The sequence below is a fragment of the Prionailurus viverrinus genome, chromosome C1, assembly GCF_022837055.1.
Source record: "Prionailurus viverrinus isolate Anna chromosome C1, UM_Priviv_1.0, whole genome shotgun sequence".
NCBI classification, from domain to species: domain Eukaryota; kingdom Metazoa; phylum Chordata; class Mammalia; order Carnivora; family Felidae; genus Prionailurus; species Prionailurus viverrinus.
The window spans coordinates 170,585,229-170,612,425 of NC_062568.1; the positions used below are offsets into that span (position 1 = coordinate 170,585,229).

Below are 27,197 nucleotides of genomic sequence, written 5' to 3' on the forward strand. Positions count from 1 at the left end.
TGCTTTCGAGTCTTGACTGATGAACGAAATTTTAAAAACAATAATAATAAAAAAATAAAAATCTCCCCCCCCTAAAAGATAGTCTTCGTTCCTTGGACATCACACCCAGCTTGGATATGAAACCAAAAGAAAATCTATTTCTGTGACCTTGTCAGCGGCCTTTGCGTTTTTGTTTTTTCCTCTCTCACTTTTGATTTGGTTTTTGAGTTTGGTTAACCATTTGTTTGTAACCGAAGCTGCATCCCTAGCCTTTTCTGTGTGCACTCTCGCTGCTGAGAAAGCTTTCCTGCCCATTGCCCTGCACAAGTTAGGGAGCCCGCTGTCCCCTGACCGTTCTCATTGTGTTCCCCCGCCTTAAATCCTCGCTCCCCTTCCCCACCCCCTTTGTCAGTGGTTTCTGTGTGTGTGTGCGCGCGTGTGTGTGTCCAGCTTTGTCTGCACACCCTGGGAATTTTACGTATAAGTCCCTTTCTGATTTCATTTGCCCTTACCGAGAGCGGCGGTTTCCTCCTTTGCCCCGCACTGATGTACCTGCTCTTCCGCGTCCTGTGCAAAGCCCCAGCCACACTATCCTGCCACCCAGAGTAGATCTCCGTGAGCGGATGCGGAGTCAGGAGGCCCCTATGCCATGCACGTCGTTTGTTCCCTCTGCCCAAAGGAAGTTTTGCCCAGAGGGAAGAGGCCACTGGGGAGAAAGAGAGTTTAAAAGATCACTAGTTGTAACAAAACTGGACTTTGTGGAGTGGAGCGCATTTGTGTTTGGCCCTGTGCGGTAGTGCAGGCTGTCATTGAACTAATTCCCTGTAATTGCAGCCTTTTATGTCACCGCGATACGCAGGCGGCCCCAGGCCCCCGATCAGAATGGGAAACCAGGTACTGTATCTTTTCATGTTCTCTCTCCCCTCACTCAGCCACCCTTGACCTCAGTTGGACTTTGACCCAAATCAGAATTTGAGGGAAGGGTCGGGAGATGGAGCGACAAGTTTCAATGCAGGAGGTAGCTTCCAAGCAGGTCCCCAGAGAGGGCCCTGTGTCCACTTTGTGTCCCTGGTACAGCTCCCCACTCGCAGCATTTCATTTGCCTCTCCTGGTGGGCTTTGGGCAGCCGGTTCTGGAGCTCAGGGGGCAGCCCCAGAAGCAGCCATGTTTGGGAATGCAGGGTTTCAGCTATTCTAGAGAAGGTGGTAATGCCCCTGCCCCTCCCTTCCAGCCCCTTCTTGGAAAAGGGTCTTCCTCCTTAATGAAGTTAATTGACAACGTGCATTTTTTCCTGGAAGCTTTTGAGAATTGCCAAGGCTGGTAAATATAATCCTGCTATTAAGGGGAGAAATGGCCCGTAGGAATGCTTAGATCAGGAGCCTGGATGCAGCGGAGCAGGACATTTGTGAGGTTTTAAGCAATGTCTGCCTGTTTCCCAGACCCAACTCAAAACAAGAAAGGATTTGTTCGTGTAATTAGAAAAGTGGTCTGCTTATGGGAGGGCTTCTCAGCCTGGGGTTGTGTGCCTTATGCTGGGCCATTAGGGTTGGCAGTTCTAGGTGGTCTGGAGAAATCGGCCCCCGTGCCACCCTCCCTAGTTCAGCTCATCCAGGGGCGGGAGGGGAGCTGGAGAGGTAAAGATAAAATACCTTTTGAGGATTGACAGATTTAAAAGAAACTTAAAAGAAACATCAGTGGGATTTCTTTTCATGCCGAAATATTTTTTACGTGTGACTCTTAGAGTGACCTTACAAATGCCCTTCAAAAGATTTGACCACATCACCAGCACATCCAGCCCCTACAGCCTTTGGAACTTGGGAGTTCAGTTACCCACTGGAGGGGCCCTATTTTTACTGTTACTCAAGGCTCTGCAAGAAAGCCCCTGAGTGTGGTGGTGGAGGCTGAGGAGAGATGCTTGTAATCAGGGGCCTCCAGTTTTAGGGCTGAATTGCTTATCAGGTTTCCAATTATTTTTTTCCCCTCCAAACATCTTTTGTTTCCTCTTTCTCTGACATGAAGGGGAGATGTAGACAGGAATTAGAGACCCAACTTTTTGAGCAAGGTGGGACACTTGGGTGTACCTCAGATGAGGAAACAGGTCAGAGTGAAGAAGTGACTTCCCAGAGTCTTCCAGTAAGCTGGGATTAAGTTGGTCTGCAGCTCCTAGCCCAGTGCTGTTTCCTCTGCACCTCGCCCAATTCATTTAGCTTTCAGGGGTGTAAAAGTGCTGCCCCGGTCACCAAGTGGGCCTCCTCTGCCATCATGTGCATGGGCCCGAGCAGCGCCGTACCGCCCCACCCCCACCCCCACCCCAGCACATCCAGAGGAGGCTCTCCTTGGCCAGAACTGGCCTCCGCCCCATGGAGAGAACAGATGCTTCCTTATCATAATTGTGGCCTTTCCTCCAGCAATTAAGGGACACGAGAGGAAACATGTATGTTTCTATTTATCAATTAAGCATGAGCAAGTACCCAAGAGAGCAAATGGAGGATAAATCCGTCATCTGCACCTTGCATTACAAACCAATTGTCCCAACCTTCCCGCCACCCCCCATCGGAAATCTACGCTGATTTTCCGGTTTCCTGTGGGCTCAAGAAGGGTTTGCCCTCCAAGGAGGGACGTGCCCCTGTCACAGGTGTTGCACCTGGGTTTCGTGGAGAGTGCCTCGCTTGGGGCTGCAGGTTGAACAGGAGCCTCTGTGCCACCCCAGTGAGCCCTCCCCTGTGGCAGGTGGAGGAAGCAGAGGCAGCGGGACTTGGTCAGGTACATGTGACCTCCTATGTTAGGGCAATGAGAAGGGCACGCAAGGGGACAAGAAGCCAAGGATTGATGACCTGTCCTTACAAACCCACTCTCCTAGCTGCCTTCCTGGCTACAGGTTCGGGGTTGTGTATAGAGAGAGCACTGGTGTTTTTCAAGCGAGGGCGGGTGGGTGGGTGGTGGTCATTGGGGTTCAGCTGGGCTTAGGAAGACTGAGATCGGATGTGTCAGGCAGCCCTCCCGTACGTGTCCCAGAGGAGTCCCCGCTGGCCCGGTGGCCGACTGGGGCAGGCCAGCTGAGTGACCGTGCACACGCTGCTGGGATTTGTGTATTCCCCGGGCAGACACTTGCTTCCTGTCCCTGCCCCGCGGTGCTGTACGAGAGGCACTGGCCTACTTCTAGGAGCCCGGATGACAGCCCCGGAGCGGCACTTTCCCTAGCAGGCTCCGAGAGTGTGTGCTCAGCATGTGCTTACAGTCCCATATATGAGCTGTTACTTTTCTTCCTTCTTACATTTGAAGGCTTCGGCCTTCTTGTGTGAGACCCTTTTGTTTCAGTCATCGCACCTCACCCTTCTCTTGGAGAGGAGGCTAGACTTGCCCTGTCCTCAGTTCAGGGTCCACCCCAGTGAGAGGAGGAGGAGGGAAATGACGCCCAGGCTCCCGCCGAGCCTCTGGGCAGCCCTGCTCTGCTCCTGAGTCCTGACACGGCAGGATCAGGGGAGCCCAAGGAGGAACTTCCTTTGAGAATTGCTGGTGTTGACACTGGGCTGCCTGGTGAGGGAGCGATTGCCGGCCCCCATGGCTGCTCCATCAAGGTTAGGTGGGGGCATTCTGTGACCTGGAGGGTGCCCCGTCTACCTCAGCATCCTGGGGTCCCCCAAACCAGACAGCCTCAGAGGCAAGCAGGTCTCTGTCCTCTCAGAGTCCTGTAACTGGGGTCTAGAAATAGCCCAAACCCCAAAGTGGGGCAGACACAAAACCAGTCAAATGATTGAGAGCTTGGGAACCGGGGGAAAGGAAGCAGGGCTGGGAGAGAATGAGAGGTCGGAAGAGCTGAAATCCCAGGGGTAGAGAGACAGGCAGTGGAGACAGCAGGCAATCCCAGGTTTGTATGGCCTCCCGCAAGCACCCCCACCCACTAGACAGACACACACACACACCCCTTTCTTTTTTTCCACGTTTTTTTTTTTTTTTTTTTTTTTTAATTTTGGGGACAGAGAGAGACAGAGCATGAATGGGGGAGGGTCAGAGAGAGAGGGAGACACAGAATGGGAAACAGGCTCCAGGCTCCGAGCCATCAGCCCAGAGCCCGACGCGGGGCTCGAACTCACGGACCGCGAGATCGTGACCTGGCTGAAGTCAGACGCTTAACCGACTACGCCACCCAGGCGCCCCAACACACACCCCTTTCTGAAGCTTGGGAAAACAGCGAGAGCTTGCCCCTTTGTTTACCACCACCTCACCCACAACTGGTTTAGAGCTTGTTCTTGGGCCAAAGGCACCCAGTTCCCCACTCAGACATTCCCCGTCAGTAGTGAGGGCTGAGGCTGGAGGGGACAGGCGTCCCTATCCCAGATGCTAACCCAGAGAAGCATTGGCACGTGCAGATGGGAAAAGGTGGTCAGCGTTCACAGAGGCTTTCCTCTCAAAGGCAAGGGCCTGTGTTTAGTCCTGAGGCAGAGGCTTCTAGAAGCAGACTTTTCCTTCCAGCTCTGCTTCCCTTTTTATTTTCTTCCCAATTGCAGCTGAAATAACTCCGGTCCCAAGTAAATCACTTGTAACAGGTTTTCACAGCAAGCATGCCAAGCATTCGCTTGGGAAACCCGTGCCACCCTGTCCTCACCTTCTTAACAGTAATCACACTGGCACCTGCCACTTGCACCAGGCTTTGGGGAGCAGGCTCTCATTCAGCATCCTGCTCGCCCCTCTCTGGGAGGCCTCGTCTAGCCCCCCTGGGGTCGGAAGGGGACATTTCACGTGCTGGGTAAAGGCAGGGAGTTGGGAGCCTGAGTGCTCCTGCTGGCTCTGCCAGTTGATGACTGGGGGCAGTTGGGCCTGTGAACCTCAGTTTCCCCTTCCAAATCTCAAAGGCTGCCTCTGCCTTTGCTCCCTTCTTAGTGTTAGGATTTTTAGCTGGTGGCTCTCTCGGTCCCCACACTTTGGGGGAGGGGGTGGGTGAGTTACATCTCCATGGGGTGAAAGAAAGACAGGGTTTGGCTTAAACCATGGTGGCTGGGGTTCGGGAGGTGAGGACGGGAGGCATGTGGCCATGGAGGGGTGTATGGCAGGCGGTGCGGCCAGGGTGAGGCTGAGCTCCGGCAGGAACACAGACACGTGGAGATGGCAGGGTGTGATGGTTCCTGTCCCACCCATGCTGCACCTTCTACTGACGCCAGCTCCAGCCACCTGCTGCTCCTGGAGATCCGCACCCCCCCCCCCCCCAGCCCCAGCCAGCAGGTCAGGGAGGCCGTGGGTGGCCCCAGACGGGCAGTGGAGAACTGGGGCAGGCTGGCACATCTCCCTCCATCCCCCAGCCGCTCAGCACGGGCCTCACATCTCTTTCAGCCTCCAGGAGGAGTTCCTGGGACCCAGCCACTGCTGCCCAATTCCATGGATCCCACCCGACAACAAGGTAGAGAGAGCCGGGCGGGGCGGCCCATGGCCTGGGGAATCTGTGCTGTCTGCCCCTGCCACCTCACGGTTTATCTCCTCTCTCGTGCAGGGCACCCCAACATGGGAGGATCAATGCAGAGAATGAACCCTCCCCGAGGCATGGGACCCATGGGGCCCGGCCCACAGGTAACCACCTGTCTGTCTGTCCATCTCCCTGGCCATCTGTGTGCACCCGCCTACTCTCCTCTTTCCACAGTCTGTCAGTCCTTCCACGTCCCTCAGCTCACAGGGGTGAGGGGAGAGGACATGGCCAGGTTCCCAGCTGCCCTCTCTGTCCATGGCTGGGCTGGCCCCACACGCAGACAGGAGCAGCCCCTCCTTGGCAGGCGGCAGGCCGAGTTGAGGGGCCCCCAGGGAGCTGCAGGAGAGGGACAGCTGGGAGCCTTCTGGTTGGCAGATCCTCCCTTGGGGGAGGGAGTTGAGGAATTTGGAAGGTGGAGGGTCTGGTCCCCGAGCAGCGGTGTGGGTCCTCCGGGAATCCCAAAGCCTCCTACCCCGGGTAGGTGAACTTGAGCTAGCTCAGGGTCATGGTTTGTTATGACCCAGAAGTGGGACAAATGAGTGGCAGTCTTAGCTCTGCCTGCAACTCACCATTTGTCCTTGGGTGAATCATCTGACCTCAGTGGGCCCCGGCAGGCCTCAGTTCCTGACCGGTGCGGTACGAGGGGAGGAGTGTATCTATACCCATGGCTCTCAGCGATGCTATCCCAGCTGAGAGGAGGCCAGGCCAGCCAGGGCCCCTAAGACCCACTTCAACCCAGAGCTTCTACTGGTTTCATGGACTAGGCTCATAGGTAAGATTTCTTCTGACCAGAGGGGTTCCATTGTCATAAAGGACACCTCAGAAACCTCTGGAAGAACTTCTGTCAAGTGCCCGGTCTACTTCTTTACAATTACAGCCCAGTGGTCTCTCCTTGTGACCCAGTTCCCTGTTCCCCAGGACCATCGGGCAGAGGTCTGACAGGCCATTCCTGGTCTAGAACCTCATCACAGTTGGTTCCCATTCTTCTGACCATTTGAATGTGGCTCTGTCCCCTGTAGTAGCTGTGGCAGAGTGTGTGCTGATCTGTCTCAAAGAAGCTGGGAGTCTGAATAAGAAGGGAGTTTGATTTAGTGAGGTGGGGACGGTTTTGTCGTAGGGCGTTGCTTCCCTTTTCTGCCCTGCCTAGAAGCCCGCTTGTCTCTTCCCCGCTCCCTGCCTGCAGATGTTTGCATTTTCTGGGCCCCTCCCCAGGTTTCCGGTTCCCTGGAGGAGGAGGAGGAGGAGGAGGAGTGCTCCCGCTCACAGACACGTGCCCCGCTTTTGTAGCGAGAGGTGCCTGCCCACACCCACAGTCCTCCGCTCCGTCTGGAGTTGTATTTACAGCACACCCAGCCCACTGCTTTCTTCTCGGGGGTGGCTGCAACCTCTGTGGTGCTGAAAAATGTTAGGGAGGTCCTTGGCTTCTCTTGGCCCCACAAGCTCACACCAGTTGCGCCTCTGGTTTTCTCGTTTGTTTGTTTGTTTGTTTTTTCTTTCCTCAAATCCTTCAAAGCTTGTGTTTTCCCCAGTTCCTCTTAAGCCCCCAGAGAGTGGCCCCTTCCTGCCATGTGGCTGTCTCCAGCTGACCTCTGCAGGGCGGGTGGGAGGGGCAGCAGGGTCTGAAAGCAGAGCGTTCCGTCCCCGGAGTCAGGAACCTTTGGGTTCTTCTGCGGCACATGAGAGTTACTCTTGGGGTAGATAAGCAGTGACCTTGGACTTCCAGAACGTCCTGGGGGACCTGGGGACACAAGAGGATGGAGTGGGAGGCAGGAAAACTCCATTCCTATGCCCCCACGCGCCCCTCTGGGTCCTTGGAGGCTTAGCCGCTGCGTCCATCAAATGGGAAAGAGACCAGTATCTGCCATACAGAACTGTTCAAATGGGGAGGCTCGGGTTCTCAGTGTGATGCTTGGCATGAGGTACTCTTAATAAGAAGTGTGTGTTTTCCAACTTAGGGGCTTAAAATCAGTGTTTAGGATTCTAATTGTGCGGGTTTGATGACTGCTTTGAGCTGTTTGTGTTTTGTTTTTTTTAATTTTTTTTTCTGGCCAAGGCCATTAGCAGTTTGTTAAGCCTGTAGTAATATTGAGATTCTGGAAGCTGGGAATGGATGTCAGCAGACTGAGAACAGAATATTCTGTAAGTTTAGGACTTCCTCCTGGCTTAGTGGGCGTCTCATCATGTCGGAGTCTCTGACCAGCAGTCTGGCTTACTGTTGTGGCATGCTTTAAAGAGGTGAGAGTGCTAAAGACTGGGGTCTTACCAGAAAAGGCCTCTCGGGTCCAGTGTGGCTCTCCTGGCTTCACCAAAGGGTGTGCAAGGGCAGAGCCCTCCCATAGGCCCTGACAGGCACGCCCACAGCCGAGGGAGGTACTAGCCCAGGGCAGCTGACCCACCCCCCTCCCCACCAACCACAGGGGCTCTGGAAATGTCTCTCTTGTTCTTTATTTGACTTTATTGTATCAATAGAGAGACCCCCAAAGTGCTTTGCCCAAGTCTCCTGTACCCCTCTGGGTAGAGTGCAGTCTGAAATTCCAGAGCCAGAGCTCCCTTAGAGCAACCCAGAACGTCTGCACCAGCTGGAGGTAGAAGGGCTGGCCTGGTGTGGGACAGGTTGTGGGGTCAGCCAGGGAGCAGGCACTGCAGAGCCTAGAAGCTTTGGACCCCAAGGCTGAGGGCAGGACCGCTATACCTCCTGACCCCGGCCCTTTCTGTGTGTCCCCTGAGGGTCCTGTCTTGGTCACTCCCAATGGACAGGAGAGACATGAACTCAGAACCTAGTGCTGGAAAACACGGTTCCAGCCACAGCTCAGCCTGGTTGGGCCTCTAGTCCCTCATCTGCAAAATGGACAGCCTGGTGACCACCTCGTGAGGTCCACTGTAGGTTTGGTAGAAACAGCATGAGGTACCTGCAGGGTGTCTCTTCCTAGAACAGGGGCTCAGGGAGGGGGTCCTGCTTCTGCCACAGCCTGGGATCTTAGAAAACAAGGCCAGCCCCTCAGGCAGCCTTTAGTAAGTACCACTGCATGCACAGTGCCGTACTGAGACCAAACACAGAGGTGGGAAACCATCAGCCTGTTATTCCAAGTGGAGAATAAGAGTGCTAATAGCCAGTGACCACTCCAGAACTTTCTGAACAAAGAATAGGTACAGTGTAGTCTTGGGGCTACTTTATAGATTTCAAAGCTGGACGGAGTGACATTTGTTCTTTTTGAGCCTGTGTTACATTTTAGCCTGAACGTCACAAAGGAACCAGCACACCAGGCATCGGCCTGCCCTGTTCCCTGAGCGTGTCAGACAGATTTTACTCTGATTTTGTGAAAGGGCCAGTGCCGAAAAGGAGGTAATATATCCACTTAGTTATAGTCTTTCTTTAAAGAACTGTGTCAGTATCAGATGGGAACGTTCTGGCTAAGTTCTTCAGGAGTGACTTCTGTTGATGTGAGGCTAAATCTGCAAGGGCTGCCGGCCGGGCTCCCGTGGACAGAACGCAAGGCCCCCTCAGAGGTGCTGTGGCTCATACACCCCGTGGGTACCAATTACCTTCGTTGCTGGTATTCAGGCTGGGGGGTGGAGCCAGCACAGGCTAGCATCAGATTGCCGTCCTAGCTTGTCTGCATTTGAGAAGGTTCAGATGAAGGATAGCCCGTGATCTCAGGGACAGTTCTGTGCCACCCAGAAGAAACCGCATCTCCCTGCCGATCCAGGATAGCCCGGCTCTTTGTGGCTACTGCCTGGGGCCCCGGCAAGGGGTGGAAGGATCATAAACCAGGCTAGAGGTGTGAGGGACTGCGTGAGGAGAAAGTGGGGCCACTCGACACTTCCCAGCGGGGGGCCCGTACAGGCCCCTGCTGCCCAGGAAACTACCCCATCAACCTGTCCTAAAGACTGGAATGTGGACCCTGGGGTGCCTGGGTGGCGCAGTCGGTTAAGCGTCCGACTTCAGCCAGGTCACGATCTCGCGGTCCGTGAGTTCGAGCCCCGCGTCAGGCTCTGGGCTGATGGCTCAGAGCCTGGAGCCTGTTTCCGATTCTGTGTCTCCCTCTCTCTCTGCCCCTCCCCCGTTCATGCTCTGTCTCTCTCTGTCCCAAAATAAATAAACGTTGAAAAAAAAATTTTTTTTTAAAAAGACTGGAATGTGGAATGTTCTTCCCCTACTTTAAGGTGAAGGTGGCGCTGGGCGGGCTACGGGCAGCACCGAGGAAGAGCCCCTCTGGGAGTTGCAGGAAGAAGGAGCAGGTCCCAGCTCTGCCAGCTGCCCAGTGCTTTCCTGTGTCCAGAGCTTGATGCCTGACCCAAGGTCCCCAGCAGGGAGGCCCTTCCTTGTTCCTGCAGGGCCTTCTGCCCAGCATCCAAGGTTCCTGAGTGGGGATGAGAGTGAGGGTACAGGAGGAAGGGGACCACCCCCATGGATGTAGCCAGCCCCATGCTGCCCTGAGGATCCCTCCCAGGCCTCCAGCTGTCCCTGCAGAGCCATGCGGATGGCAGAGAGGGAGGGAGCATCTGGCTGGTGGTCACACCTTGCAGTCCAGTGCTGTGGGCAGGCGGACATTGAGGGAAGAGAACCATTTCTGTGGAGTGTCTGAAACCATGCTTCCAAGCCCTCTGTGAAAAGGCTGGTGTTTTCCCCAAAGTTGACAGTCAGCCATGCTTTCACCCCTGAGTTACTGTGCACCTTTGAGCAAGTCTTTGGCCGCTCTGGGCCTATAGCTTGTCATCTTTGAAATGGGAAGGTGTAAGTGGCCTTCCAGGGTCTGGACCTGTAGGAGGGAGGATCTGGTGGGCAACCCTCCCTTCTCAGGAAGCGCCGGGCTGGCTATTGGGGAGGCTCTGGAAGGTGGGGTAGACGGAGGAACAGCAGCTGGCACACCAGCGCCTCCCCCGAGGGGCCACACGCCACATGTGCAGGCGTGTTTTGGGAGTGAGCGCCTGGCTTGTCCTGTCCCCTCACCCACTCTGTGCCGCAGCATCCCAGGCTCCTCCAGCACCCAGGCCAGCCTCTACTGGCCCTGCAGCACCAACCGCTCTCCTGGGCGGGATGCCTCAGGATGCAGCAGTAGCCCCTGGAAGGGATCTCTGGCTGGAAGTTGGCCAGGCCGTACACCGTGGGAGCGTGGGCTGCCTGGGGAGGGGGCAGGCTTCCTGTCCTGCAGCGGTGAAGGCGAGGCCGAGATTCGTGTAGGGGCTTAGGAAGGGCCCTTTAAGACCTGAGGTTCTGTGATGCTTAAGGCGGCATTAAGGGCTTTGGTGTTCGTTGTGCCGCTGAGATCCCAAATCAGCACACGCCTCCGAGAGCCGACAGAGAGCGCTTCAAAGCCGCCATTTCATTTGATCCTCCCAGACCTGTAAGGTTGGGAGCCCTCTGTCCCCGTGGTACAGGCGAGGGAGCACAGCGGAGGGTGGCAGCCGTGAAGCCAGGGCCAGGCCACGGGCCTTCAGCCACGGGGTTGCCTTGCACGTAGCCGCGCGAGGGGCCGTCACTTTGCTTGTGCGCCGCAGTGTTTTAATCTTTAAAGCGGACTCGTGATGGGGCCGTTGTCATGACTGAGCCCGCTGTGCGTCCTGGCCCAGAGTGAGCACTGGGGTCACTTGTGCGGTTTGCCCAAAGTCACACACGTGTGCCCAGCCTGGGGCTGGCTGTCCTGTGCTCTGACCTCAGATCTGGCTCCACCTGCCAGCGTGTGCCATTGTCTTTAAAGAGAGCCTGGCTCCTGCACGTTTCCGGAGCTGACTCTGGGGATGCGGGACTGCCTGAGGACCCCTCTGTGGCCACCCTCGTCTCCCTCCTCGATTCTCTGCCACTTGGCCTGGTGCCGCCCCTGTCACTGTCTACACCCCATCTGCGTATTCTCTTAGACTCCAATCCCCTGTCAGGGTGACCAGGCAGAGGAGATGGCCCCACAGCCGGTCCTTGGCTGGAGGACCTGCCACCAGCATGATGTTGGCTCTGAGCTTGTCAGCTCTGGCTCTTGGGCCTCCTGTGCCGTTCCTCTCCCCACCCGCCTTTCACCAGACGTGTGGGGAGAGTGTGGACCTAGAGGGTTTTTTTGGCTTTTTTTAAATGTTTATTTATTTTTGAGAGAGACAGAGCACAAGTGGGAGAGGGGCAGAGAGAGAGGGAGACACAGAATCGGAGGCAGGCTCCAGGCTCCGAGTTGTCAGCATGGAGCCCAATGCGGGGATCGAACTCACAAACTGTGAGAGCATGACCTGAGCCAAAGTCGGACGCTTAACCGACTGAGCCACCCAGGTGCCCTTGTAGATCCAGGTTTAAACCCCAGCTGGGTCATTGGCTTCCTGACTTTGGGTGGATCTTTCTCCCCTCAGACCTTCAGTCTCCTGTAAAGTGGGAATAACACTAGTTTCGTGGCAGTGTTAAAAGGACAAGCCAGAGACTGTATGTAAAATGTGTTATGTGCTCAGGTAACACTGGCTGTCCCTTTGCCATCAGATTTTCACCGACCTTACTTCTTTCAGATTCTACAAAGGCAGAGTTTAACCAGCCCAACCAGCCCAGTTTTACTTCCTGTCATTTACTCGTTCACTCCTTCATTGATTCGGCACCCAGTCTGTGGCGGCTGGTACGTGGAGTGACGCATGCACGAAAATCATTGAGATATAGTCCCCACCTTCCAAAGGTACTCGGAGCCTAGTGGGAGAGATGGCCACGTGGCCACGATCATAGCCCAGTGTGGTACGGGCTGTGGCAGGGGTAGGAGGATTACAAGGCATTTGGGGAGTGACTAGGGTGAAGCAATTAACCCTAAGAGGTGGGCAGGGAAGGCTTCGCAGAGGAGGTGCTCTTGGAGCTGGGTTTGGAGGATGTGTAGGCGCCCAAGTGGAGAAGGGAGGCAAGGTATTTATTTCTTCTGCAAGGAAAATAACACGGAAAGAGGGGTCAGCCGCAGCCCCGATAGGAGGTTCCTGATCCAGGCATTCCTGTGACTCACCGCACTCTGCCTTGGGGGGTTGTACTGAGCCGAGGTGGGACTCTTCCCTCAGAATTGGTGATTCCCCCTGAGTTTTCTTCCTGCTTCTCCAGCACTGTGCTTGGTGAGGGCCCCACATGCCGACACCTGAGTCAGGTGACCTGGGTTGGGGGACAACCCAGGCGTGGGGCAAGGTGGGGGATCTGTACATGCTGGGCCTTGGGGACAGCCACCAGCCAGGCCTTTGCGGGTCCTCTCCCCTTCCACGTTCAGACCCAGCCCCTGCCCCCAGGCTGCTGGCCGTTTCTTCTCCCTCGGAGTTCCTAAAGTGGGCAGGTGTTCGCCAGTTGGATCTGTTACGAGTCCGCTCCTTTCCACCCACCTGAAACCCAAGATGAGAGGGCTTCCTGGACCTCCACATGCTTTTGAGAGAAACCATCCCGAGACCCCTGAAGATGTGTTTCAAGTTGTGACTGTCCCTCTGTGCTGGCTTGTCATTGTGGCCCCATCCCTCGGCTCCCACCCCCCTCACCTTTTTTAACGAACGTGTTTTTTTTCTCATCAAATCCTTTCCACAGACTAATCCTCTTGCTTCTATTCTGTTTGTCTTTCTTCCCCCCTTCCCTCTCCGGTGCCCCTTCTCCTTCTCATAGACTGACCCTTGGTTATCGTTGCAGAATTACGGCAGCGGCATGAGACCACCACCCAACTCCCTCGGCCCCGCCATGCCCGGGATTAACATGTAAGGCAAAAAGGACCTTGCTGGCAGCTCAGAGCCCATGGCTCCCCGACCCTCTGCTGGCCCCCCCCAAAGACTCGTGAACAGAGTCATTCTTGGCACCTCTCTGGACCTCAGGCCTCTCATCAGTGGAGCCGGGGATGCTGGCGATAGATACTTGGATAAGAGCTCATATGGTCCCGTATGGGGCTCATCCGTCCTGGGTGTGTTTCTGAGCCTGCTGTGTGGATTAGCCCGCCTGCTCCTCATAGCCTGGTGAGGTGGTTATCGCCCCCATTTACAGATGAGGTAACTGAGGCACAGAGAGGTGAAGTAACTTGCCCCTGCTCACAGGGCTCTTAAGTGACGGGGCCAGGATTTGAACCCCGGTACAACTGGCTGCTGTTGTAGTGCTTGAGTGGTTCTTAACCCCCTTTCGGGGATAGATCCCCAGAGGATCTGTGGGTTCCCTTCCTGGGAAGATGCACATGCAGAGGCAGTTTTATATACTTGACACGTTTTTCACGTAATTTAGAGGCGCCTGTAGATTTCTAGCCGTGGAGCTGCCCATTACTGCCCGAGAACCAAGTGTGTAAGGCCCTAGGGCCACATGAAGGATTTCCTGTTAGTGATGTCAGCCCTCTCGTTCTGGCGCTTCCGGCACCGCCCCCTTGGGGTCAACAACACCTTTTTCATTGTTGCCATCTCTCTCCTCTCTCTCTCTCTCTCTCTCTCTCTCTCTCTCTCCCCCTCTCCCCGTCTCCCCATCTCTCTCCCTCCCCCTCCCCCTCCCTCCCTCTCCCAGGGGCCCGGGAGCTGGCAGACCCTGGCCAAATCCTAACAGTGCTAACTCAGTGAGTACCCACATCGAGTGGGAGGGGTTTCTAGGCTATGGGGTGGTCCTGTCCCCAGGTTGGGGGTATCATGAAAGGGCAGGGATGCAGCAAGAGTCCACCTGACTCTTGCCAGTGGGAGCCCCACCTGTAAGTGGAGGCTTGGGAGTAACATTCCCGGGGCCTCCAGGAATGGGCCAGGGTTTGGGCCCCGGCCCAGCCGGCTGATGGGCAGAAAGCCTGTGTGAGCTGAGAGCTTGCTCAGAGAGCATTGTCCACACAGAAGCGTCTGGTGATCCTCTCCCCCCAGCAGGGCTGGCTTCTAGTGCTCAGGGGAAGGAGCTGGAAAGGGGCTCAGCACAGACAGTCTGGGGAAGAAGGCCAGAGGGGTGGGGAGAAGCTATTGCTCTCCTGTCCTCTCACACTGGAGGGTCTCCCCTGCCCATGCCCCCTCAGAGCTCCCTGCCAAGGCTCTCGGGATCAGTTCAGTGTAGGCACTGGGCTTTGCTCACACCCCTGGCCCCCTCCTGGGGTGTCCCACAGCCTTTCCTAGCAAGAGGGGGTGGGTCCCCAAGTGGATTTGGAAGCCCAAGGGTACTGAGTATCAGAGGAAGGGATTCTGACACGTGGCTGCCCACCTCTTGTTTTTAGATTCCATACTCCTCCTCATCACCTGGTACCTACGTGGTAAGTGTGTGTGGGTTCGGGGCATTGGGTGTCCAGCCACATGTGACTGAATGTGCAAGAGAACTTCTCCAGGGTCCCTGTCTCTTTCCCTTTCAAAACACACTCCGAGCACAAGTTCTAAACTCTGCTAGAACCTGCTGTCATTGTTCAGGTACCTTCTGGGGGCCCGGAAGTCCCCAAACAAGACCTAGAGTTGGGTCCCCATCTTGGGGGCTGACCAGTGGCCTAGCTGGTTTCCCCCACAGACCTCTGGTTCCACCAGTCGGCGTGTGAACACATACACGCACACCCACAGCTGCCTCTGGGTTTGAAGAAAGGCGGCGGGGGGGGTGGGGAATCCAAGTCCAGCTCCCTTGGGGCTTAAACACTTGGGCTCTGCTTGAGCTTTAACGAGACCGGGATGCCAGGCTGGGCCCTGGAGGAACACTTGACTTTGGTGTGGCCGGAGCTCGGGGGTTTCTCTCGACCTGGGTCATGGCCATGGGTTCCTCACGTCAGTTTTTATCTCATCTCCAGGGACCTCCTGGCGGTGGTGGCCCCCCAGGAACACCCATCATGCCTAGTCCTGCAGGTAAGAAGCCTTGGGGAGAGGGTGCCATCGAGAGAGTTAGGGGGTCCTGGAGGGGTCCCAGTTCAGGGCCAAAGCTTACCAACCACCCTTCCTGAGCAGCGTGTCCCCCACCAGGCATGTCAGCATCAGGTGTTTAGGAGGAAGGAGGTCCTCGGTGCCCCTGACCTTCCCTGTGGCCTTCGCAAGGTCACTCCTCCTCTCTGGTTAGAGGGAGAGGCAGGGCGGAGAGCTCCAGGAACGAGGGGGTCTCACTGTCCTCAGCTCGCACTGGTTGGCAAGCACCCTTTCCCAGCTGTGGATTTCTCGATGACTGAAAAGGGGCTTTGGGCTTCTGACATCCTGGAACCAGGACTCTTAACACCATGTCTCTTGAGTTCCCAGAGCTCTTGGCTTCTGGTCCTCTATACGGGAGATCTCTTCTCCCTCTTTCTCTGATCAGAAGAGGGCGTGCGTGCACACATGTGGGCATGTGCACACATGCACACACACACACACACACACACACACACACACACACACACACAGCTTCACGGTTGCGTTTCTTTCCCAGCTGAGAATAACACACCACCATCTAGAAGGAATCCCACGGACAATCTACCCACCCAGAAAATAAAAAGTGAGACGTGGTTGGATTTCTGCCCTAGAAAGAAGATGCCTGCTCCTGATAGAAACATGTTAGCTGGTTTTCTTAGGAGACTTTCCTAGCTAATTGGGGAGACGGAGGGGTCCCTCTCTCCCCAGACTCCTCGGCTCCCAGTGGCAGGGAAGCTGCTTATCCATAGTCTGGAGCTAGCGGCGGCTGTGATGTTCCGGCCCCCACTCCCGCTCCCTCTTTTTGCTGCTGCATTTTTATGAGCCGCATGACCTACATTCAGACTGGGTCACATTAAACCACTGCATATGTTAATGTGTCTCCAGCCCCATGCTTTCCTCTCCCTCCTGCCCCATCAGCTTGGCAAGGTGGCCCTGGGTAATTTGTGGCGTTTCGCGTTCCCCAATTTGATCAAAACCCCTGGGCGGGACTGGGGGAGAGCGCAGCTGGTGGTCTGGCCGTCCCTGCGTGGTCCCTGGCAGGGTCTGGGGACCAGGTTGTTTTCGGGTAGGGAGATGAGAATTTGAACCTGCCACCCCCGCTTTGCCACGTCCACACTGCTGTCCACACACCCTGGACTTCTTTGTTCCAGGGTTGAGCAGTTTTCACAGTTGAATTTTCTGTGATTAAAAACTTTGTGAATCTTCATTAAATACAAATTAGCCAGAAAATGGTGGTACTTAGAGGAGATTTTAGGTGATAAAATACAAAAGAATGAGTTCAAGTGCCACGAGTTTGTTTTAATTAAGAAATGAATTAATCACCCCGACTTGTGGGTTTCCACTGTTCTACAGATTCAACAAATTCCAGTGACAACATCTACACAATGATTAATCCGGTGCCGCCTGGAGGCAGCCGGTCCAACGTAAGTCCGCTTTCTAATAATTTACATATCAGATACCATAACAAATCATAATTAACTTCATCAGCTGAGGGGAAAGCAAGTTTAATTGATTTCAGCCATTTGTTACCAAAGACGAATAAAATAAACCATCAGAAAAGCGATTAACTCTTGGGCAAATCGGTTCCCGTTCCGCAGCTGGCTGGGGGTGGAGAGGTGCCCTCCCCTCTGGCCAGAGCGGCGCACCCAGCCTCACTGTGGGGATCCCTGCCACCCTGAGTGGGGTGTCAGGGAGGGAGAGCACTAGGCTGTGGGTGGACGCGGGTCACAGTCCGACCGGCTGTGCCCCCCCCCAGGCAGTCAATCACCCTCTCAGGTCTGGAGCTGTGGGTCCCTGAAGCCCATCTGGGGACCTGCCTGCCCTGTGCCTCCAGCCCCTTTGGGAGCCCTGTGACTGCAGCTTCCTGGTCTCTCTTGGGGTCATTGCCTGCCTCCCACCCCCTTCCTTCTTGGCTTCTCCAAGTTCCAGCCCCTCGTAATGTAGGAGCTCCAGTTCCACCTTGTCTGACCCCTGCCCATCCACTCCCTCCCATGGCCTGTGTCCCCTGCTGGATGGCACTTGACTGTGCAGCCATAGCCCGTCCCCTTCTCCCAGCTGGGAGCTCCCCGAGGAGAGGGCCGGTCAGACTCACCTCTGGAGACAGCCCTTCTGCACCAGCTGGGGAGGGGACTCGGACTGGCCTTGCGCTTGGGGAGCCCAGTGTCTGGAAGGGAGGCTGCTATGTGACCAAATCAACAGTCTGGACTGCAGAGCCAGGGGCTCTGGGTGTTGGGGCCCCAGTGGTGTTCTGGCCTTTTGGGGTGCTTCGTTTGGTTCTGTTGGTTTGGTTCCTGATGTGACCCCTGAAGCACCCACTGTGCTAAATGCTGATTGGGAGCTGCCCCATGCTGGACCCTGCACATATTTAATCCTCTGGCGGCCTCTGAAGGGGGGAGGGTCTTTGGATCCTCCTGGGTTAGGGAGAGGGACCTAGAGAGGGGTCCCCTAGAGAGGGGTCACGTGACTGAGAAGCGTGGGAACCGCACTCCTTAACCATTGCTCCGCCGTCCCTGTCCCTCTCCTGGGCAGCCAGCACCCCTCCCACCCCAGCCCCATCACCCCTGCTACCCGTTAGGGTGACTGGCCATCAGGTTTTAGCATTAAAAGCTCTGTGTCTCAGGAGACGACTTCCCAGGACACACTGTCCTTGGTTTGGGCAGTGGATGCCAAAGGGTGGGTGGAAAAGTGTAAGGCTCTTCCAGCAGCCCAAAAGCCAGGGACTGAGCTCACTGTGTTCAGTGTCCACTGGAAAGGGCATAGGTGACCTTCCTGCCACGGCCGCCGCCACCACCTCTCCCAACCGTGGACGCCAGTGGTCCCGGCCTGTGGCTCCCAATGAACCATCCACGTCATGGCTCCGAGGGCCGGGCTCCAGTGCGCTGGGGTCAGGGGTCCCGATGGGTCCGCCTGGGCTCTGTCCGCAGATGAACCGCTGTGTTCTGTGTTGAGGTTGCGAGGGTCTCCTCTTCCACATTGTGAGTCGGGGGCCGTGTGTTCTGGGAGTTGAGAGGATGACAGGTCTGCCACGAGCATGGCCCAGACAGAAGAGAAGGGGAGGGGCGGGGAGGCGGAGAAGGGGAGAGCACACAGGGGGCCCCATTGCACGGGGCTGGGGTGAGACAGCACGGCCTTCTAACCCAGCCCCGGCTGCCTCTGCCACCGCGTCATTCCCTGTCTGGCTCTGTGAACGGAGGACAGTACGTTTTCTGAGGCTGCACCCGAGTCCTGAGCGGCAACACAAGGGGATTTGAAGCTGCAGAAAGCAAATGAAAGATGGTTGTTCTCTTGTCCAAATACAAGCTAGACTTTGCTCATCTCTGCCTGTTTGGCAGTCAGCACCCAGTTGATTTGGCAGATTTCATTTGGGGTGTGAACTTCTTACCTGCTGAATGTCCCACACACCTTGTGCCCGGCACTGCTACGAAAGGGGACAGGGTGCATACTTAGGATGCCAGGCTTTCATGACGAAAGATTCTGGTCACTCCCCAGTCAGATCTCCTCAGAACATGCAGATGCGCTTAACGAGACCTTGGACTCTGTAGAAGCAGAGAGGCTCAGGTGCACGCCCGCACGGTGGCTGGCATCACTGCTGGCCGGAGAAAAGATGGTACGAGGTCGGCCCGCTGTGACGTCTTCTCTCATTGGAGATCCGTTGAGCTGAGCACGCAGAGAAGGAATTACAGTAAGAGAGAAGCGTATGTGCTGTTTCTCTAGAACTGCTCAGTGATCTTTCAGGGGGCCGCCAGGAGCCTAGAAGAGAATGAGCAGACCTCACCTGGGTCGCTTGGGGTGGTTGGGGGGGTTGCGACAAAACCTCATCGGCCAAAGTAGCGACTTTTGTTCTGGAAATGAGATGGCCTGAGAGCATGTCACCGGTAAAGGGCAGCCGCGTCATATAGGACTTTCTCAACTTCTTTATTGAAACTGTAACTTACTTGGAGTCCAGCTTGGACCTCACAGGTTCATCTCACCTCTGTGCTTTAAAACCATTTTCCCCGAGCGAGGACTCCGTGATGACGACGTCCAGTGTGCTTGGGAATGCTTAGAAATCACAGACTTCAGAGACGGGACAGCCCACCTGATGAACTTCCGGATGCAGAGGACCCGACTGGCAAGCGCTGGTCTCCCTAAACCAGCCTGTAGATACAAAGGGGATGGACGTGTTTGGAGAGCTGGAAGTGAATTCCTACAGGTCCAGAAACGTACGCAAGTCCGCAAAGTCCTAAGTACTCCACGCGCAGACGTTGTCGTGGAGAGCATATGTGGGTGTTGCCGTGTTGGACCGACTCCAGGGCTTGATGAGAGCACGGCAGCAAGTCAGAGTGAATCGTACGTTTGCCCCTGTGTTCCTTTAGCACTACATAAAAAAACAAAAAGGCTGGCCTGGAGGCGGCAGGGAAATCAGAGAGGGATTAGAGGAAAAGCAAGCACCTTTTACCCCATTGCAGGCTCGAGGGCAAGATGGGTCACCAGCAGCTCCACGGCCCGGGTTTGCTGCCCTGCTGTGTCTTCTCAATCTGGCGGGGGCCCACCCAGGAATGTGTTCCCAAAGGGATGCTCAGGGTATAGGCTTCGTCAGGTCGGACTGATGACCTCGCTTGAATGGATTATCTGAGACATCTACCTGACAAACCATGCTAGCTACCTCTTTGTACAAAACTTTTTTCTAATCTTAAAAAAAAAAAAAAATGCAGAGCAAAAATACCCTATTATAATACAGGACGGAAAGAAACATGATTTTTAAATTGCTTTTTAGTGTTTTATTTATTTTTGAGAGAGAGACAAAGAGCGTGAGCAGGGGAGGGGCAGAGAGAGAGGGAGACACAGAATCAGAAGCAGGCTCCAGGCTCTGAGCTGTCAGCACAGAGCCTGATGTGCGGTTCGAACTCATGAACTGTGATATCATGACCTGAGCTGAAGTCCGATGCTTAACCTACTGAGCCACCCAGGCGCCCCAAGAACATTTTTAAATCAAATGTAAGTAATATGTGTTTAGTCAGTCCATTGCATTTAGTTTTTTTTAAAAAAATTAAATGTGTGTGTGTGTGTGTGTGTGTGTGTGTGTTAATGTTTTATTTATTCTTGAGACAATGACCATGAGCTCATGCATGAGCGAGGGAAGGGCAGAGAGAGAGCGGGACATAGAATCTGAAGCAGGCTCCAGGCTCCGAGCTGTCAGCACAGAGCCCGAGGCAGGGCCCAAACCCAACAACAGGGAGGTCATGACCTGAGCTGAAGTCGGACACTCAACAGGCGCCCCAAATTTGTATGTTTTAAGAATACGTAGTAATATAGCCTGGAAAATTGAAGTAATCCAATAAAGAGTCCAGATAAATTGTTGTTTTTCTCACACAAACCGTTTATTTATTTAACTAGTCCTCTACCAACTGCTGCTGTTAACTAGCCTGACTGTGGTTTTATTGAAATAATAGCACTTACGTAACAAAATAACGAACACAGAATCAACAAGTGGTGTAGAGACAGCTGTATGTCCCCTGGCAAGTGCATGAAGTTGGACCGCTGCTCCACAGTGAAACCCAGAATCTCTTCAGAGCACTCAACCCTCGACATGCACATCCGCGCTGAAACGATAAAACGTTCCGAAGAAAATATAGGCATATATCTTTGTGGCCCAGGTAAAAGCAAAGCCTTCCCAATGACACCAAAAGCACGGGTGACAAAAGAAAAAAGTAGATAAATTGGACTTCACCAAGATTTAAAACTTGCATGCTTCGAAGGAGCGCCATCAAGAAGGTGAAAAACACAGCCCGCGGAGTGGAGAAGATATTTGCAAATCACGAATCTGATACCGGACTTGAATCCAAAATACGCAAAGACCTCTTCGAACTCAGGCACGAAAAACCAGCCCAATTTAAAAAGTGGGCCGACAATCCAAAATAGACTTTCCTGCCAAGATGTACCCGTAGCCAGTAAGCACACAAAGGTGCTCCGCTTCGTGGCCATCGGAGGGATGCACGTGGAAAGCACGAGACAGTGCTGCACACTCACTGGGCTGGCTGTCACCAAGAAACCGTGCCAGCGCGGGTGAGGCCGGGAAGACCCTGGAGCCCTCACACGTGGCTGCGGGGAACGTGAAATGATGCGGCTGCTTTGGAAAACAGCGTGGCGGTTCCTCGAAAGCTTAAACAGAATGACCACAGGACCCTGCGATTCCACTGTTGGGTAGGTATCTACCCAAGAGAAATAAAAACCTGTGTCCACATAGTAATCGTCCACCAGCATTCACAGCGGTGTTATTCATAATAGCTAAAAAGTGGGAGCGACGCGTCCGCCGACTGAACGGATAAATAGAACACAGCCTCTCCGTGTAATGGAACATGATTTGGCCGGAAGAAGGAAAGAAGTACTAACTGATGCCCCAACCCGGACGAACCTCGAAGACCTGCTGAGCGAAGGAAGCCAGCCGCAGAAGAAGGTCATATGTGTCCGGAATAGGCAAATCCATAGACAACAGAGAACAAATTAATGGTTGTCTGGGGCTGGGGGTTGGAGGGGGATGGGGAGTGACCGAACGGATACAAGGTTTCTTTACGGGGTGATGAGAGAGTTCTAACGTCGATCTGGTGGTGATGGCCGCACACCTGCAGACATGCTGAAAACCACCGAACTGTGTGCTTGCAGTGGGCCAGTTGTACAGTGTGCGAATTCCAGCCCGGTCAAGCGGTTAGAAATAATAATACACGAGAAAACACAAAGTTTTAAAAAGATGCTTGTGTTGAAGGCAGAACATGCCGTTGTTTATGACATTAATCGCGTTTGGGGGGCTGTTTTGTCTGATACGACTGTGTCCTGAGTTGGCTCCTTAAAAAGTCCATCACCTCCTCTCACTTGGATGAGTAAGTGTGAAATTTGTTGCCAGGTGTCAAAAATGTGCCTCGGTGCCTGTGAGTGGCCCTGGGAAGCCTCTGGGGAGGCGAGAGGCAGGAGGCAAGGGGGCCGCCTCTGTGGTACATGTGAGTGGGTGGTGGGCACGAGGGAGCGGCTGGCACGCTAGCCACACCCCTGCAATGTGGGCTCCGGCACCCTGTGCTGCCCCCTGCCTCTCTGCTCACGCAGGACCCCTACCTAGAATGACTTCTGTGGCCTGTCTCCTCCTGCCCAAATTCTGTCCTCAGTTATTTTGGCCCTCTGCCTCCTCCTCCATGCAGGGGTTCAGATTTCTCTGCCCTTTCCCCAGTGCCTCTTCCTGAAGACTTGGCCATGCCTTGTCTGCAGCTCCCTTTGGAACTCAGCACCTCTGCCCTGTGGGGTGGTTGGGTGTCCATAACCGTGGACTCCCCTTCCGGGCTGAGGCTCGGCTGTGACTCAACTCTGTGTCCCTCGCCCCTGGCATAGGCCAGATGCCAAACAGTCCTCCTTTCTGCCGTGTCCACCCCTGTGCATCCTGACGTCTGGTCTGCATCACAGGGCCTAGGCTCACCAGACTGGGCTCAGCCATCCCTTCTCAACCGTGGGATATGATCTCTGGCCTTTGGTTGCTACTTTTCTGAGATCATTCATTCTACCGCCCCCTCCAGGTCCAAGGCTAGGGGTAGAGCAGATTCCGCCTCCGGCCTCTTGAGCCGCCTGCCCTGCCACCACTTCTTGCCTGGGGGACTCATCAGTGGCCTTCCTCTACATTGTCCCCAGGAGAGAACTCTAGTCCCCCGCCCAGCTTCTCCCCTGACCCCGCAGTCACTCAGTAGACCCGATCTCCTCACCTCGCCCATGAAACTCCATTTCTGAGGAATCGCTCAGAGGAGGCTGGTGGGACTCAGGCTCAGGCTGCCCGCGCCCCAGTCCCCGCTCCTCCCGTCTCCCGGGGTGGGGGTGGGGGGGAACCTCTGGCAAAGAATTTCCCACTCTCTGTGCTTCACATTCCTTACCTGTAAAATGGGGATGAGAGACATTAATACCTTTGGCCCCTGGCTGCGCACAGTCACCCATTTGTGTGTCTGTGTGAGGTTCTGACTGATGAGTCACACGCTCCGTCCCAGGGATAGAGCCTTATTACGGGGTCCGTGACACTTGGTTAGAGAGCTGTCCCAGAACCACACTGTGTAGCCTTGGGCTGGTGTCTTTCCCTCTCTGGGCTTGTTTCTTCATTTGGAGCGTAGGGAAGACACCCCTGCCCTGCCCAATTCCGAGAGCCAAGGGGAGGAACCAGCTCCGGCCTCCTGGCAGCATCAGATAGCCACGCGGTGTGCCCGACGGAGGAGCCCAACCAGATGGAAGCTCCCTGAGGGCACAGCTCCTTTGTAGCTGGGTGTGGGAGCCCGTGAGGGGGTGCCGAGGGCCTGGGGCCCACTCAGCCACCACGCCCTGTGCTTCTCCCCCAGTTCCCGATGGGTCCAGGCTCGGACGGCCCGATGGGAGGCATGGGCGGCATGGAACCACACCACATGAACGGATCATTAGGTAAGCGGGCGCCAGCCCCGTGGTCATGCTGCACCCCGCGCGACTCTGCCCAAGCAGCCTTCTTTGGCTCAGCCGGGCCTGGTCTACCCCACTGACCTTGGCTGGGCACGTAGAAAGATCCCCAGAGATACAGCCAGGACAGAAGATCGTCTGCACAGAAATAGTGTGGGATTTGGGTGGCTTTGGAGACCTAGCCACGGAAGAACAAACAAGAAACTGAATCCAGATTTTCCTTCCTTCCTTCCAGGGTCAGGTGACATAGATGGACTTCCAAAAGTGAGTGTGTGTTCTGTGTGTTCCTCCCTAATCACATCCACCTTGCCCCAGCCCTGAGGCCCCAGAAAGCTTTTCTCCCCATTGGGTGGGCAGGGCTCTGGGGCTCTGGGGCTCACCTCGTCTCTCCTCTCCCCAGAATTCTCCTAACAACATAAGTGGCATTAGCAATCCTCCAGGCACCCCTCGAGACGATGGTGAGCTAGGAGGGAACTTCCTTCACTCCTTCCAGAATGACAATGTAAGTGCTGCATGTATCCCTCCCCCCAGTTTTGTCCCTGGATCATCGTCTTACCTCTGGGGCCGGGGACTAAATTACTTAAGTTGTAGTGCCTGCTGGCCAGGACCAGCCTGGCAGGCTGGTGTCCCAACAGTGTGCCTCTGGCTTTCACCTTGGTCCTTTTTCTGTACAAAGTGCAGGGCCCTCTCTTCCCCGCCGCATGGCCTCCAACCGCTGCCACCCCGACCACTGGCAGGACCTTCTGGAAGCCTCTACAGGGAGGCACATCACCTCCCAACACTGATAAAGCTGACCGGGCTGGGAAAGCCCTGGGTTGGGACTCAGGAGGCCTGGGCTCTGGCCCGCCGGGCCTCTGAGGGGGTCCACTTCTGTCTGTCCTGGGGAGGAAGGTTCATACCACCAGAGATTTCCTGGGATCCCCACGCAGAGGGCCTGGCTTCTATTTACATTCTCGTATGAAGAAACAATGTCATGATTCTGAGAACCCCAGACTAGCTCCCCCCAGGACACCCTGGGCGAGCTGCAGGAAAGCAGCTGTGTGGGGAGGGCAGTGTCGGCTGCTTCCTCGGCTGGGAAGAGGGGATTTGAGAAGGGAGAGGTGTGGGATGGGGGGGCGAGTTGTGATAGCAGCCCCCAGAGCTCCCACGATGCGGGGGTGGGCACAGTCTAGTGCTGAGCGGGCAGAGCCCTCGCAGGCTTCCCCACCCAGGCACGCTCCCAGACTGGCCCATTCTAGCCCACACTGGCCCTCATGGCCCTGTCTCTGCTTCTCCCCTTCCAGTATTCTCCAAGCATGACGATGAGCGTGTGATCCCCTCCTCTTCTCCGAGACGCTGAGAGAGCCGGCATTGCAGGCGGGAAGATGCCAGAAATTATGCAAGAAGAAGTGAGGTGTCATTACCCAGGAGCTGGGGGAGGGGCGTCTCCCTGCTCCCCCTCAGCCCCCACCCTCCTCCTCCAGTCCCCCCCACCTGTCCCAATTTTAGTTTCATGCAATAAAAAGGCCGAACTTTTTATTCCATAAAACATGAAGGACAAAACTCAAAATAAAAATATATTTCAAGTCAATGACCAGAAAAATCCCACCCCTTGCCCTTTCCCAAAAGGACCTTTTATGTACATGACACTTTTTTGTTGTTTTTTTTTTGTTTGTTTGTTTGTTTGGGGTTTTACCGTTACTGGGATTTTTTAATTTGTTTTCAGGGGGGTTTTTTTGGGGGAAAAATTTTTAAAAATGGAAGCTTCTAGCAAGTCCCCCACCCACCCCACCCCAATCAACCTCTTTGCTTTCTTCTTTTAAAAAAAAAAAAAAAAAATAGAAAAAAAGAAAAAAGGACCAAAAAAAAAAAAAAAAAGCCCTGCTGTCTGTCTGTACCCAAGCCCTTCCACCAGGAAAGCTAGTCTAGGTGTGAGATCTCACGCTGTCTTTGTAGCCATCTAAAAATAATAATAATAATAATAATAAACTGGGCAGTTTACAATCGGTGGTTTCTTTCAAAAGGCCTTTTTTGGAAAGAGACAAGAAAGTCCCCTTTCTCCACTTGGGGTTTTTGGTTTGTGCGGATGGGCAAACAAGGGGTGGGAACCTGTTTTGTTTTCGCTTGGTTTCTCCCGGCGAGGTGGCCTCAGCAGCTGCACAACTGGGACCCCAGAACCACCCCCTCCCGTATGTGGCCCGAGGGGCCAGACCACCTGACCGCTTTCAGGACTCCGCCACAGCGGAGACTCGCTGTGACCCGGTGGCATGCACTGTGTTCCCAGGACTGCTTCCTCCTCTCTCTCTTCTGGACCTTCCCCTGCCCGGCCTCCCTGCCGCTCCAGCCCTCTCCTCAGCCCCCACCCCAGTCTTCCCAGCGAGAATCCTGCCAGCTGGGTGGTGGCCTGGACGGAGCGCAGTGGGGGAGGCCGCCCCCAACAGGATGGCTATGACCTGGGACATGGCAACCGTGACCCCCGCGTTCTCGCCCCGTGGCCCTGGCTCGCATCGTCCTCGTCGTGTGTGCTCGTGTGTGCGGGCACTGTAGGGCTGGAGTTTGGGTTTCCTTTTGTTTTGGGTTTTTTTTTTTTCTCTTGATTCTTGCTTCTTTTTCAAAGATGGGAATTGACCAGAATTGCTCTGTATACGCTTGGAACTGGATGGAAAGACTTTGGAATAGCTGTTGGGGGGGCGGGGGACACCAACAACCAAACAGACGTGCTGTTTCCGGTCCTGTTTTTATTTTCAAAAACCGACAAATGCGACAGTGGAGCCTGTCACCTCCCAGGAGGGGTGACTCATGGCCTCCCTCACCTCACTACCCCCATTGAACCTCTGTGTCTTGCCCTGAAGACACCCGAATTCTTTGTACATTTACAGCCCCTCCTCCCTGCTCCCCTGTAGCTGCTGTTTGTTTTCCTCCCTCCCCTTCCTGATCCATGTATATCATACTATGTGAGATACCATCTGCCTGAAAAAAGACCTTGTGCGGATTATTGGGAACATTGTAGCTGTTTCTGTGTTTTTTCTTACCTTGTAGTCTGGTTCTGAATTAAGAGAGGAAAAAAAAAAAAAGTAATTATGATACATTGTAGTTTGTGTACGATATATGTTGATAACGTTTTATTAAAGGGACATCTTTTTTCCGCAGCCCTTCCTGACATGTTTGGGGGCAAACGTGGGTGGGAGTTTATTATACTGATTACAAAATGCGAGGTGGACTGCTTGGGCACGGTTTCTGTTCCTGGTGCATGACAAGATTTTGTTTTGTGTTCAGGTTGTCCTCCCTGTTTGCCTGGGCATGTGAATTCTGCATTTTCTGTGCAGAGTTGCAGTGGCCTTTGGGGAAGGTGGGTTGGGAAGGGAGACATCAGTGTCACGTCAAATATTTGGGGGCACTGCCAGAATGTATTTTTCAGGGAGTAGAAAAGTTTCCTGGTGTTTTCCAAGGAGAATCAGCACTGGCCAGTGCCAGTTGTGGCCCTGAGGGTGGCAGCCACACCTGGCTTTCCCACTCAGGTGGAGTGATTCACTGGTCCTAGGCTGGGGCCCCCACGGAGCTTCAGTCTTGTGTTTTTGTT

General features: G+C 54.7%; 1 protein-coding gene across 4 annotated transcripts in view; it reads left to right on the forward strand.

The window, feature by feature from the left end:
* SSBP3 (single stranded DNA binding protein 3) overlaps positions 1–26,766 on the forward strand; it is a 164,408-nt gene extending 137,642 nt beyond the window's left edge. For all 4 annotated transcript variants that reach the window (XM_047871910.1, XM_047871911.1, XM_047871912.1 and 1 more), the window contains 12 exons: positions 814–873; positions 5,308–5,374; positions 5,465–5,541; positions 13,044–13,108; positions 13,890–13,938; positions 14,569–14,604; positions 15,121–15,175; positions 16,562–16,632; positions 23,548–23,626; positions 23,874–23,902; positions 24,039–24,140; positions 24,922–26,766. In XM_047871910.1, the coding sequence (XP_047727866.1) occupies positions 814–873; positions 5,308–5,374; positions 5,465–5,541; positions 13,044–13,108; positions 13,890–13,938; positions 14,569–14,604; positions 15,121–15,175; positions 16,562–16,632; positions 23,548–23,626; positions 23,874–23,902; positions 24,039–24,140; positions 24,922–24,951 (720 nt within the window). In that variant the 3' untranslated portion in view covers positions 24,952–26,766. The remainder of the gene's footprint in view (positions 1–813; positions 874–5,307; positions 5,375–5,464; positions 5,542–13,043; positions 13,109–13,889; positions 13,939–14,568; positions 14,605–15,120; positions 15,176–16,561; positions 16,633–23,547; positions 23,627–23,873; positions 23,903–24,038; positions 24,141–24,921) is intronic.
* The last annotated feature ends 431 nt before the right edge of the window (positions 26,767–27,197 follow it).